This window comes from Callorhinus ursinus, unplaced genomic scaffold (assembly GCF_003265705.2).
Source record: "Callorhinus ursinus isolate GAN/ISIS: 27379988/994484 unplaced genomic scaffold, GSC_fseal_2.0 scaffold83, whole genome shotgun sequence".
In the NCBI taxonomy this organism is placed as follows: domain Eukaryota; kingdom Metazoa; phylum Chordata; class Mammalia; order Carnivora; family Otariidae; genus Callorhinus; species Callorhinus ursinus.
Genome location: NW_027397145.1, coordinates 3,261,703 through 3,275,476, shown reverse-complemented (window position 1 = coordinate 3,275,476; position 13,774 = coordinate 3,261,703). Strand labels below are relative to the sequence as shown.

Here is a 13,774-nt window from a genome sequence, read left to right as displayed (position 1 = left end):
ACAAAGAGCTGGACACACCACGTGGTGGTGGGAGGGCAGGAATATGCTAAACACAGAGAATGGGAATGTGTGAAGGCCCCAGTGCAAGCTATTTGCTAATTATTACAATATTACAGTAAATTCTTAAACGGTCACACAACTAATAGATGAAATAACCGTAATTGACCCTCAATTACAATTCTAACTCCCTCCACACTATCTGAAAGTTATACCACGCAGATCGACTTCCATTTTGTACACTGAAATCATCAAAGAGACCAGAAATCACGGTTCTCAGAAAAATGGAAACATACAGAGCAAAGAAGAAAAATGTGACTATGACTAACAGTCATGAAGACAGTGAGAATATTCTACAGAAAAGCTCCTGCAGCACAATTAACCCAACAGCTAGCACGATCACTTCCGACAAGGACCCCCCCACCTCCTTGATCTGATGCTTCAGCCTAAATGACCCTGGAGACAGAGGTGGCCCCTCCCCCCCCTTCTCTTCCAGGGCAGACCTGCTCAGTCTTGACCAGATGTAAACACCAGGCACAAACTTCCCAAATACATAATAATCCCTCTTTACCTGAGAGTTTCCGGATCTCTTCTTTGGTGTCTGAGATAGCGTGATGTTCTAAACATCATGGGAGTCATTATTTGATATGCTAACAAAACCACACGGAATCCTGCATGCACTTCAGATCTCTCCAAAAACACAAGCTGTCAGATGACAGGAATTTGTGAAAGCTTGCCCTTTGGAGGCTGTGGCAGGGGATCCGTGGACGTGGCTCTAGCGTTCGAAGATAGACGATAAGACACACGGAGGGACCAGGCCTCCCTTGTGGGTAGAGACCAGCCTCATCTATTCGTCCTGGTCCTCGGGGGCTTCTCTGTAAAGACGACGGCTTCCCAGTTCCTTCATGCACTACCCTTACCCTCAAGCATCTGAACGTAGGGCAAAAACATTTCTTTCTCCACGGAGGACAACAATCTCTCCACAGGAGTCCTACCCTGAGAAATTTCCACGCATTTGGAAATTTATGCCTGCATCTGCCGCTCTAGCAAGATAAAACATGGCACCGAGGCTGGAGATTCCCCTGCCATTCTTGCCAAAAACAACAGAATCCATTCACAGAAGTAGGATTGTTTCAAAATGATGGAAGCGAAGATCTAAACTGACTGGACAGATCACTTTCCTTCATGAGAAACACCAAATAATCCTGCCATTTTTCTTACTCAAGTCCCTTGTACTTGCAAAGAATGAGGCTCCAATTGTATACAACCAAACCCATTTACTTCTTAGGTCTTCTTGTAAAGCTGCAAGGACCGTACTTTGTCAAACTGAATTTACCTCGATGTACCAATTAGGCAAGTTGTTTGAAGAAATCCTATGGGGGATAATTTCTATTATAAAATAAATTATCAACTCTCAACAGAACTGCCTTATCATAGAACGACATGAATTAAAAGTCAGAAGGAATGTCAACGGTAAGTACCCCGTCCTCCAACAGCAAACCAGCCGTGTGGCTGCCCAGTCTTAGATGTGATTACCCCAGCAACAGTGACTCATCCCTCGCGACAGATACCCCTTCCCCACAGAGCTTGAGCTGTGAAAAGGCTGGACTTAGTGTGAGCCAAAATCTATCACCTTGCAACTCCCATTCACTTTTTCTGGGACTATCCTTTGGTGCCAAACAAACTTCAGCTTCCTCTCTGCAAGGACTCAACCAAGACCGAGTATAGCTCTTCTATCCAAAGGAGTTCAAAATTCCACCCACTATGCTGGCTTATATAGAGGCTTGCCCCCGCCAAAGGGCCTTGCCACCTCACCCCTACTTTTACAACCGCGTATGAAGCACCCGAAACCATTTCTGAATGAACAAATCTGTGCCTTGGTTTGAGTGTTCACCCCTAAGCTGACAGGATAACTTTGTCATCACAAACTGGAAATTTCTCCTTCTGCCTAATCACCAATGGAAAAGACAACTCAGGATCAAGTTGTAAACATGTGTGAACTGCATCCTCCCCTTCACCACCCCCACAAAATACAGCCAACATGCCCATAGTTCTGTGGGTGGCTCAGAATTTGCTAACAATATGTAACATGAATTTGGCAATATCTTCAAATAAAATGTGAATTTTATTAAGCATACTGGCATCTGGACACATCTGAGAAGCAGGGATGACTGTGTACACGTACATGTGCATGGGAAGTGTTTCCCACCCATGTGGAGCTTCTGGGTGATACCTCTGTAACCGCCTGGGCTTGCAGTGGGGCACGGGGAAGAAAGCTGATGTTAATCATCACCCATTTGCCTGTGGGTTTGAATTGATCTACAGTCTCAGCCTAGAAGAAGGTGACTCTACACTGAGGCATCAAAATTCCAGCCTGGACTCTGAATTTCTGACCAAGGACACTGGCTCTACCTGCCACTTGGCTGATAAGAACAGATCCATTTGCTTCTGCTAACTGGCAACAGAGACTGTCTGAACTTCTTGTTCCTGCCAGGAAAAGCCCAGAGCTCTCAGTTCCAATGTTAATCAGTTGCCAGAAACAAAACAATCAGAGTATTCCCTGATGGAGACACAGGGCATCCATTCTTCCTGATGTTGTCAATTTTATCCGTGTATCAAGCCCAGCCTTACAAAAACTGTGTACTCTGTATTATTCTGGCTTATCAATGAATTAATTTACAGAACTGCACTTTGGCCATCAGCCATCCGTGTACCCGGAGAGACCGAGGAGGAAGCAGTCATAACAAGTGGCTGTGGCATTTCCTGTCAGCCATGGTCAAGAGCACAGCCCTCAGACGACTCTCTGTTAGAAAACTCAAGTGGAGAAAGGCAACTCTAGCCTCACTACCAGGAAAGCCTCAGATCTCTCCTGAACAGCGGTCTTACTTTCATCTTACGGGCACATCCGGTGGTGTGTTTCCTTCCTTACTTTGGTTGTTAGGAAGCTCTAGGGCCAGCTCTAGAAGTGCACAGAAATTTACTACGCATGTGTTTTGAGTAGTTACCCCTGCTGCAGCTTTATTTTCATTTATGTTTCCTTATATCCAAATATTGTTCATCTGTTCATTTTTTTAACTGATACTTATATACTGCTGAATTTCCCATTTCGAGAATGGGACAGAGAAACTAATTCAAAAAAAAAAAAAGTCAGGCTGTCATGCATTTGGTTACAGATATGAGGGCAGCTGAGTGACATTTCAAGTAAATTCCTATAAGGAAAATGAGCATTCGTGGACCTGAAGCTAACATAGTGGGAATAACAAGTGCCCTTGTCTCCCAGTCTTGAAGTTAGCAGGTGGAGAAGGGGCTGGAGTAGAATGTGAGCAAGGGCTCATAGATGGCACTGACCCTGGGCCAAACCAGGGCTAGAATGTCACACTGGCTCCCATGGGCTCAGAAGGACCAGCTTCTACCTTACTGGGGTCTTCTCCCATTAGCAGCAAGCACCACTCATGTTGTCCACCTTCTCTATCCCTGTCTATCATTCTTTTGGGGCCAAAAAAGAGCAGGAACAGCGCTGAACACAACACTCAGTTCCTGCCAACGGCTCCTTGGGGCCAGGCTGCCGGTGCCCCCGCGCGGCCCAAACCCTCCCCAGAGCAGGGAGACTCAGCCCCTATTAAATCCCTCCTGATTCACACCGGCTTCACTAGGGCTTTGGGGGAGTGGTTTGTGTTTCAGAAACCCCGAGGCACCTGTGTCGTGTGAATTGCGTGAGTGTGCTTGCACGTGGGCAGGGGTGTGTGTCCCTCTTCTCAAGATTAAGACAATCCATCGAAAGATGGTATAGGAAGCCACCGAGAAACAGCAGTAATAACCCAGCACTCTGCCTGGGGCTCGGGTTTCCATCAGGCTCCGCTGCCCATTACATGCGGGTTTCAGGCCTCACAGTGTCCGAGTGCAGCCTGGGCACAGATGACTTCCACTCAGGCGGCATGTCCCCAGCTCAGCTAGGCACTGCCTCCAGGCTGGGGGTTGGGGGGGGGAGTTGGACCCCAAGGACTCATCAGCCTCCAGAGCACACACACCACAGGCCAAAGACAAGGTCTGACAACGAGGTGTCTGGCTTCCCTCTCTGAGAGAAGCCACAGACAATAAGCCCAGAGATACGCCTACCCTCTCGTAGGCTTTTTTTGTTTTTAATAATTTATTTGCAAACACTGAAGAATTGGGTTTCACACACATGTCAAAACTTCTTCATCTCCTGCTTCCCTTCAGAAATCAGAAATTCTGTCACCACTGGGTCCCAGACCCTCATGACCACCCTCAGCTAGGGCTGTGTCACGGTCGCTCTCTGGAGACAGAGCTGGTGCTGACCCATCCCAAACCCCATCCTCCCCCTTTTCCTGCACAGGTGACCTCCTGGTTCACCATCTCTGCTCTGGGGGTATTCTGAGGTACCCATCAGAGAGATCTTGAGAGACAAATGGGTAAAGAGTGAAACAGCCTGATAAAGCAATGGCTTACGCTTTCCTCATCTCTCTTAATAAATGTGTTTTTTCAAGAGAAGCAATCCTACCAAACTCCACTTCTGTAGCACCTGAAGGCTCAGCTCTCAGGACACATTTCTTCCCATCAAATGCTGCCCACCTCCCCCCAGCTTATCTCCATATATCTACTCATCCTTGAGAGGCCCCCAGGTCACCTCCTGGGATCCCTTTCCTGAGCCTCACCCAGGAACTGCTGACTGGCCCAGAGCATCCAGGGTGCCTCAAACACATCCTCGGGCATTTTTTATTGCCCACAGGTCCTGCTCTTGACTATACAGATGCTAAATGCCCTGAGGAAAGCTTCCATGACATTCTTCCTCACAGTCCCCGTGTGGAACCACCTCAGCACCTATTAGGTCATCGGTTAAGCACTCGACTCAACAATTCCCTGATCAATTAGCTAGTGCGCTGGATCAGGTAAGCGGATGTAGCAGAAACTGCAAAGAGCCTTCCAAATCTAAGAATCCAGCACAAAACACTGTCCCTTCATCTTTTACCAAAGCTTTGTGGCCTTTATCGTAATCCTGATATTAAGACTAGGTCAGGTACTATATCAGGAGTTTGACAGATCATAGGTACAATAAATGTCAATTTCTATTTTCTAGAGGAGGAGGAAACAGGCTCAGAGAAGCTAAGCACTTGCCTCAGCACACACAGCTCCTGAAGGCAAGAGTTGGGAATCAAACCCCATCACCGAGACTGCAAACTGAGGACCTCTCTGATATAACACATTGCCTCGCATCCTGGGCATCAGTGGACAGCAGACAGGCCTCCAGCAATCAGCTGCCACGGAACACAGCTGAAGACCTCAACAAAGGAAAAACCTCCACCTCGGGCCTGGGACCTGTGGGGACACAGGTGATGCTGGTAGGGTTCCTGCCAACAGCCATGTCCACTTGTGAAAATGCTCTAATCCCCTCTACAGTCCCAAAGGAGGACAATTTAAGCAGCATTATTGATGATTTTAAAATTCAGCTGACATTTTTTTTCCCTACTGAGACTCTCCCCAAACCAGGGCTGTTTCATCAGCACTCCACAAAGACAATATAATTAATTCAGGGGCCGATGTCCTAGCAGGTGGAATAGCAGGAAGGATTTTTTTCCCCCATTTTTATAAAACTAATACCACATTTTATGAGTTTGGGGAAAGGTAATAAACACGACTTTAAAACAGATTTGTCCGTGCTGAAGGAACCTCTTAAACACAGTAAAAGAAAGCCACAGAGCCCCGTAATTGCAAGGGGAATTTTACCTTCATGGTTCTCTATCATTCCATCCAAAGGGCCGAACACAACCCACCACGGCTTGGTTCTGGAGGCACCGGGGGGTGGGAGCTCCTAGTGCAGCCAGGGGGAGGCTGGCACAGAACACGGACAGAGCCATCGGCACCCCCACGAAGAAGCGGGGTCCACAAAGTCATAGCTGATGGTACCCGGCTGGCCACAAAGTGAGGTTAAGTGGGCACAAGCCATACACTGACTCGCGGCCCTCTGCAGCATGATGTCATTGAGTCTCCACGAATGCCCTACGAGACAGGTGTCACTAGCCCCAGATGAGAAGACGGAGGCTAATAAGTTACTCCAGCTGGAACCCTTGAGACCCTGCTCTTCCCTCCACCCCTGGCAATGCCCCCCAAAATCTGCGAGAAGACCAAGTACCTCCCACTTTGGCTTTTTCTGCTTTTTATTCTGAGCCTCCCTCCCCATCCCTGATGGTTTAAAGGCCCGCTTAATTCCACTGGTTTTATTACAGTTATATTCATACCTCATTGGCTAAACTGTAACCTTTGAAACTAGAGCATCAGGCTTCAGATTTTTCATTTTTCCTTCCTTTATGAGGAAAACATACCCAGACTCCATGCTGCCTGAAACCATGAGAGCTTAACTATCGTGGATGGAAAGGACCTCGGGAACCCCCTTTTCTTTTCAGAAATAGGCTAAGTGAAGTCCGGAAAGGCTGCGTGATTTGCCTGAATTTAACACACTTAAATAATGGCAGAGTCATGACCCATCTCGGCCTCCTCCTGGGGTACCAGGCTCTCCAGGTCAAGTGCCTTCAGGGCAGAATCAGTCGGTGTGTGTTAGAAATGCTAAGAAAAGGCAGCCCCGATAGCAAAACTAGCAGCATAAATGTCCCCCATCGGGGAATAGCAGATAAATGGTAGCATATTAGTATAAGGCAATATAACAGAGAGGCATTAACTAGATCTACAACTACCACACCAAAGACCCACAGAAACAATTTTCAGTGAAATGAACAGGTTAGAGAAGGAAACATTTATTTCTTGGGCCCAACATGTAATGTAACATCTTGTCTGGAGACACGCCCCCATATGACCTAAAAGTGAAAGAACATGGACAGAAAACTACATTAATGATGTGGCACCTTAGGGAAAAGCAGCAAGAAGGGGCACCCATTGGATTTCTATCTTTTATGTGATGTTTTATTTCTTTAAAATAAGCAAACAGGCCAAGGCAGCCAGAGATGAAAGTTGTGACTTTTAACTTGATCTAACTTCAAAGCAGATAGGCTGAGTAAAAAGCGGCAGCCCACCAAGATGTAAATTAACAGTTTTGTTTCTTCCCTGGCAGAATTGACTTCGAACAGTTAAAAATCAATACTTGAAAATTAAAAAAACAGTAACTATTTTATTGTCACAATCAGGAAAGGGAAGAAGGGAAGGCAAAAGGAAGGAAGCTAATGGGGGCAGTGCAGAGCAGGAAGGTCTGGGGTGGGAAAGGTGCTCACGGGAGGTCAGAGCGACTGCCACTTAGGGGAAAGTGTCGCAGCGACATCACGCAAAAGGCAAAGAGGGAGAAACCAAGCAGACCAGACATGAGACGACCAGGGGAAAATTATTAAGATGCCTCACACAAACCAAGCCAGCTGCCTCCAAAAATCAGCAGCTCCAGCGATCAGATAAGGTGAACAGATCCTTAAACACTGAGAAATGTTCAAGGCCGCATGAATGCAAATCAGAGGCTCTTTTTGGGGTGAGGTTAAATTCCACATCAAGAGCAAAGCTGTGGGGACTGTAAGCCTAGCATGTAAAATTTTAGATTAATCTAGAGTAAAAAAAAAAAAAATCCTCTTCTGAAGAATCATTTTATAAATAAGCAACCTTGCCTCCCCTGGAGCCCCCTTTAGAACTGGGACAAAACATGGACGCCACCATAATCCATGGGGCTCCGGTTCCAGAAACACAGCCGGAACATGGAAAGGACTCTCTCCTTTTGAGTCTTAGAAGTTCAAGGCTTTGGTCAGAATTTGAGCTTGTTGGGAATCTTGGTATAATAGATGGGAAGTCAAAGGCCAAGGGTTTTCTTCTTTTCTTTGATTCAAGTGAACAGCACGAGTGAAACGGGCCCCTGACTTTCTGAGCTTTATTTTTATCTGGAGATCAATTTCTACAAGTTCATATTCTGCTCTGAAGATCACCAGCATCATCGGAGATTTAGTCACAGCCAAAGCTGCTCGAGAAGAACGATTAGTATTCACTACAGAAGAAAAAACATTATCCTTAAAACCAACAGCTATACACTCCATCTAAAACATCCATTTATTCCACATTAAAGGAACTCGCTTGTTTCAAAAAGTTCCATGATAAATCTCCCTTCAGCCCTTTGTCCTAAAAAGGCTTGTCTCATCGAACGGAACTTCATACCCACATAAATCGGTGGGTTCTTTCTGGGTGGACCGTGGCCACAGGACAGAACCTCAATTAATTAATGTTCCATCACTTTAGAACTTCTTCAAGTAATCAGAATTCTATTCTAAAAGTAAGCTATTCGTTATATGCATAAATTACCTTCCCAATCTCCCAATGCAACAAGAACAACAACAAAAAACCATTTATTCAGCAAAAACTTTGTGATGAAAGCTTCAAATTTCTTTTTCAAAAAAGACTGGTGAAGAAGCTTTGAAACAACTTTTTAGAACTCATTTTGCTTCTTGTTCATCCTCTATTCTATGACATAAAGCAACACCTTTTATTCTTTTAACACAACACTGTGGTTCGATAAACTGTCTCCTCCTTTCCGCTCCAAGCCCTTTGGATAACCTTCCTCAGCCACCCCACTCTAAGGAAAAAGAGAACCCCCGAGACAGCACCTTTATTATCACACTGAAGGTGGCTGTTACTAACAAAGGTTGGTGGTTACAGCACAGGGAGCTTGATCCACACACCACAGGCACAGACTGAGTGAGGCCAAGTTGTAACAGAAAATGTCACCTCAACTAACACTGACCTGTGTCACTTGTATTAACACTTGACATCTTATGGATTTCCCAGTTTCTGAGACCAGCACTCCTCACCCGACGCACCCCCACCAGCCCTGGCTCTTGCTGCCAGCCCCCAGCGCCCCCGTTCCCAGTACTTACACGCTCGTGATGCTTAAGACCTTAGATGGATGGCTTATGACTGACTGATAATGGGGAGTGTCCCACAGAAAGGCCTTTCTTACTGTGGTCCCTGTTATCCAGCACAGCAGGTTGAAACACAGAGCATTTGATGACCATTTATAGATAGACGGGAGGAAGGAAGGAACATATTAAGAGCCTGAACCTCTTCAGCCCCAAAAAATGAGGATCTGGGGTGCACCACTGCAATGACCCACCCGCCTGGTGTAAAACAGGCAGGCTCCAACTTACCCCAAGCGCTTCAGAGCATCACAACTCTGAAGGCCCCCAGAAGGGAAGAAAGGAAGAGAGAAATAAAACCTGAGTGGGAAAGGATGTATCCAACAGGGAGAGACAGGTAAACAGGAGGAAGAGGGAATGAAAAAGACCAATTACTTGCTGACGCAGCACTTACGGAGCACTTACTGTATGCCAAACATTAACTCATTTCATCCTCCCAGTGCCTTTCCTGGTGCCGCTGCCAGACGGGAAGGCTTCGAAGCACAGAAGTGAAGCAACTTGCCCAGAACTGCTCGGCTAGTAGCCGGCAAAGTCAAGTTCCAAACGTGGTGAATCTGACTGCAAACCCTAAGTCCCCACACCGCGCTGACCGGAGCACATCCCACAGAACATACTACTTTCTCTGGGTACCTGATAGATGTGGAGTGAAAAAATAAAAACAAAAGCACGTAGTCAAAGGCAAATTGAGAAAAATGCGAAGTTAAATGGAAGCCTTTACCAAAAGACTTTTCTGCGCTTTTCAATTGCTAATGAGCCCTGTGAATCTTCAGGAGAAGCACGGAGTTTATGTGGGTCCCAAACTTACTGGACCAAGGACTGTTTTCTTAGAGAAGCACTGTGCTGGACCAGACACCACTTCCAAAAACATAAACCTCATACCTGCTCCACACCTACTATGTGCACCCAGGTTTGCTAGGGGCCAGGCGACAGAATATGCTCAAAGGGCAGAATGATGATAGAGGCCACCCAAAACTCTGGGAACGTGCCCAAGCCCTACAGCCTCAACCAGCCTTCTGCAGAGGGCCACCTCAGGGCCTCCACTCCTGCCCATGCAAGACAAGAACCATCTGCAATAGCCCGTGCCCTCTCCAACTGGGCATCCCGCCCAGCTCTCCCCGCAGGGCGTCTGGCTTTGTGGACTTCACAAAGGCAATGTCTCACCTGAGTGAGTAATCGTTGCCTTCAATTCTGAACTCCCCTCTGTCCCTTCTGTGAGGAGATCTGGCATTAAATCATTATCACATAAAAAAAAAGGGGGGGGGATACACTACTTTACCCAAATCTCACAAAGAATTCTTAGAAAAGCCTGAGGTTGATGGCTATTATACTCCACTGACAGAAACATTAATGATTCACTTTAAGATAACAAGTTTAAGCCATTTTCAGTCTCTCGGAAGGAGACCACCAAGTGAGGTACTTTTCTTCTAACTGCCTTCGAGTCAATTACATGGTAAGTGCTCTCTATGAAGCCCTGTTGTTCCAAGTTCGGTAAATATCCCGAAGCAGAGAGTACAATTCCAGCTAAGTAACTACTTCTTAAATACTATGAGTGTCCTAACCACTCGCACCAACACCTAAAAGAAGCCGGAGCTACACGGGCATTTCAGAGATCGAGCTCCAGGGCTGAATGCTAAGTCTAACCAGCTGCCACAGCCAAAGACCAAAGCTCCAAAGCGATGGAAGGGGCAACGGACAAGTCACGCAAGAGTCCCATAGGAGGGATTTCATTCAGCAGCTATGACTTCGGCTCCTCATCACAGCTTCTGAGTCACCAAATGAAGTCCTCTAACATACTGCCTTCATCACGTCATTCCTCTGCTGAAAACCTTTCTCTGCTTCCCCACTGCCAAGAAAACAAAGTTCAAACTTCACAGATGGGTATGAAGTGTCCTTCAAAACCTGCCTCAGCCCCACCGTTCTGGCTATCCTCTACCAGAATCCCTCATGGCCCGCCTTCCTGCCCCTCTTCTTCCCTGCATTTTAAGCCCACCTCGCCCCCACCACCATCGGGAAGTGCCGTCCACCCCCATGCCACCCCCATGCCCGGGTGTAATCGTCACATGAAACCCCGTGATGTTTTTCAACAAATTCCATTTCTACCAACTCAAAGTTTTCCCCAACCGCAAAACCACTCAAACCATGTTTGATTCTTTTTCAGCTTAGGAGGGGAAATGACTTCTCCCTGCAGCTGACAACTTTCCCTGGAGTTCAGCAATTCTCCTATTATCTGGAAGATGAAATGCTCTGTATCTTCCATGCCTATGGTTTATATTTCACCAAGTGGTGTCAGCACTGATATAGTAACCTCCCATTTTTATTGAGCAGCACACAATGGAATTGATGACATCTGCTGGGGCTGATATTTTAAGTGAAGGCTATTCTCAGCTCTGCCTGCTCTCCCCATGGCTCTGGATATAAATAGCCAACAGCAGCTACACCTGAGCTACAAAGCGGGGCTTCTCGGCTAAGGTCCTCAGTTATACCCCATAAAGTCAGGAGGTTTCATCGAAGGAAGATTTATCTAAGCAGATCCAGTTTTTTATGCCTGCAGAGCTAGAAAAAGAGGGAGCCGGGGTGGGAATCTGCTGGATATGCTTGCCACCATTCCTAAAAGAGAAAAATCCTTCTTTGGACTTCTTGGTTTAGCAGATTTAAATATCATGCTCTTTTTGATGCTTAAAGTTTCTGTATTAACCCCCAAATCAAGGCAAGTGATCATATACATCCCCAAGTGGCAAATGATGCCCACCTTCAAGTATTTATCTTTTCCAATGTTCAGTAGTAAAAATGAAAATGTCTTCTCCCGGGGAAGTTTAAGTATTTGTTTGGTTTAAGTATTTGCAAGTCTTGGGGGCAGAGTCCATCTGGCAGTTACTCAGACAACATGTGATCCTCAAAGGACAAGAACCCATTTCTGGTTCAGGGCTGGAAACAATGAGTCCATTGCCACTATCAGTTGAGAGACCTCTGTAAGCAAAATCCTGGTAGGAATGTTTACGGAAGGGCTCATCTGTCAGGCATAGACAGACAATGTGTTGCTCTGTATCTGAGCATTCCTCTGAAAGGAAGGTGTACCCTTTCAAAAGAAATATTTAGAAATTTTGATCATTCTCAACAGAAAATTTCTCAATTAAATTATAAATATCTTCGTTTGCTTTAATGTAGCTTATTGTGACAACTCAGTCATTGGTAAAGTGGCAAAGGAGAGAGGCTCGTGGAGCCTAAGATATGGATAAGCCCAGACTGATCTGCAAAGGAAAGCCTTTCCTGGCATCTGCTCCCCAGATGCACGCAACACACAGTAAGTTCCCCACCTACAGAGTCAACACGTGCCCTGCACATACCTGCATTACGGCCCTGAACACATCCCACCAAAACTGCTGCCCAGGTTACCTCCCTACGTTCTACTCTGAGTTCCCCCAGGGCGGGAACCACAGCTTTTTCATTTTATTCCCAGAACCTGGCTTGGTGCTTGTGTCCACGGTGAGTATTCAACATTGGAGAATGAATGAATGCATGTATGAATGAATACAATGTTGCCCTACTTAGAGGCATGAGCTAAAATGCACATGTAGAAATTTTAACACCAATTTTGTTTATAAAAACAAAAACCCAGAGTCCGGGGGCAGAGGGACCCAATAAAGTGACAAAGGAGTTAGGAGAAAGGGGCACCTTCTACCGGGTTACGTGTCAACGCCTTCCTTGATTTCTTTTTTGTCAGGGCAACCATCGGGATCACGTCAAACACTCAAGCCACAGAACTGAAGCTCATCCTCAAAAGCGTGAACCTTTGACACGTGGTCGGTAATCTTTTTCCTCTAGGTTTCGGAATTAATTGCATACACGTACTTCGGGTACAATCTAGCATCATTTTCAGCAGCCAGTTCTGTGGCCAAGAGCAGCCACACATGGAACAGCAGGAAGAGGGGACGTGATTCACGGCAGTTCCTCGGTGTGTCTTAAATAACTCACAGGAGCACCGTGGTGGTGATTTACAACGGCCATCAGGAGACGGGCTTTATGCTCACTGGTGCGAGTGCGAAGAGCCCCCTGAGGACCAACCTTACACCCAAGTGGTCAGTGAGCAGGCTCAGAAACAAGCTTCTCTTTTAGAAACCATGAAGAAGTTATTTAACAAATGAAATTATTACTGCCCTTGAAAGCCTCCTGGGACTAACCTGTTTCTAGAAAGAAAGTTGCATTTTATAGCTCAAGTCAACTGCACAGCCTTTCCAGGCAGTCTGTTCCATGAAAGAAATCACTGGATTCCACCCAACAACTCACCAGGTTACTGTGATAAGCGTTTTACTCTTTTGTAGTGGTGGTGTTTAAAAACAAACAAACAAACAAACAAACAAGAATATCCAATGACTGTAGTCAACTCAATACATTTTTAAGAATCTGTCTTAGGTAATCTCAGACAAATAACCAAATTGACAAAATCATTTCTATCACCATAATCATTTCAGGCCCCCAAGTCAGTCAATTAAGACAGCTCCCCAGCCTTCTTAGGAAAAGTAACTCAGCGTGCAAGGAACGAAAAATGACATTGCATTTCCCACGGAATATACAACAAGAAATAATGCATCCTTTACCTTGGTCAAAGGGCTTGTTGGGATTCCAGTTTCTGAAATAATCATCCTATATAAGGAAAAAAAATAGAAAACGAAGGTCAGATTTCAGAAAGCTTCTCACATAACTGCATAAAACCTGCCTTTCTCCCTACCTCCCAAAACACAAAGGCAAACACACACGGTTTAGAAATCTTTCCCCAGACATTCACGTAAAATCAAAAATATCAATTTACTTTTCAAATTCTTGTCTTTGCAAACTGTATGGATTAAACACCAGGCACAGTAAAAACATTT

At 45.8% G+C, this 13,774-nt stretch overlaps 1 protein-coding gene across 1 annotated transcript in view; it reads right to left on the bottom strand.

Moving 5' to 3' along the window:
• SPOCK1 (SPARC (osteonectin), cwcv and kazal like domains proteoglycan 1) overlaps window positions 1-13,774 on the bottom strand; it is a 603,296-nt gene that overhangs the window by 323,325 nt on the left and 266,197 nt on the right. Inside the window, exon 3 of the mRNA XM_073887823.1 lies at window positions 13,502-13,547. Within this exon, the coding sequence (XP_073743924.1) occupies window positions 13,502-13,547 (46 nt within the window). The remainder of the gene's footprint in view (window positions 1-13,501; window positions 13,548-13,774) is intronic.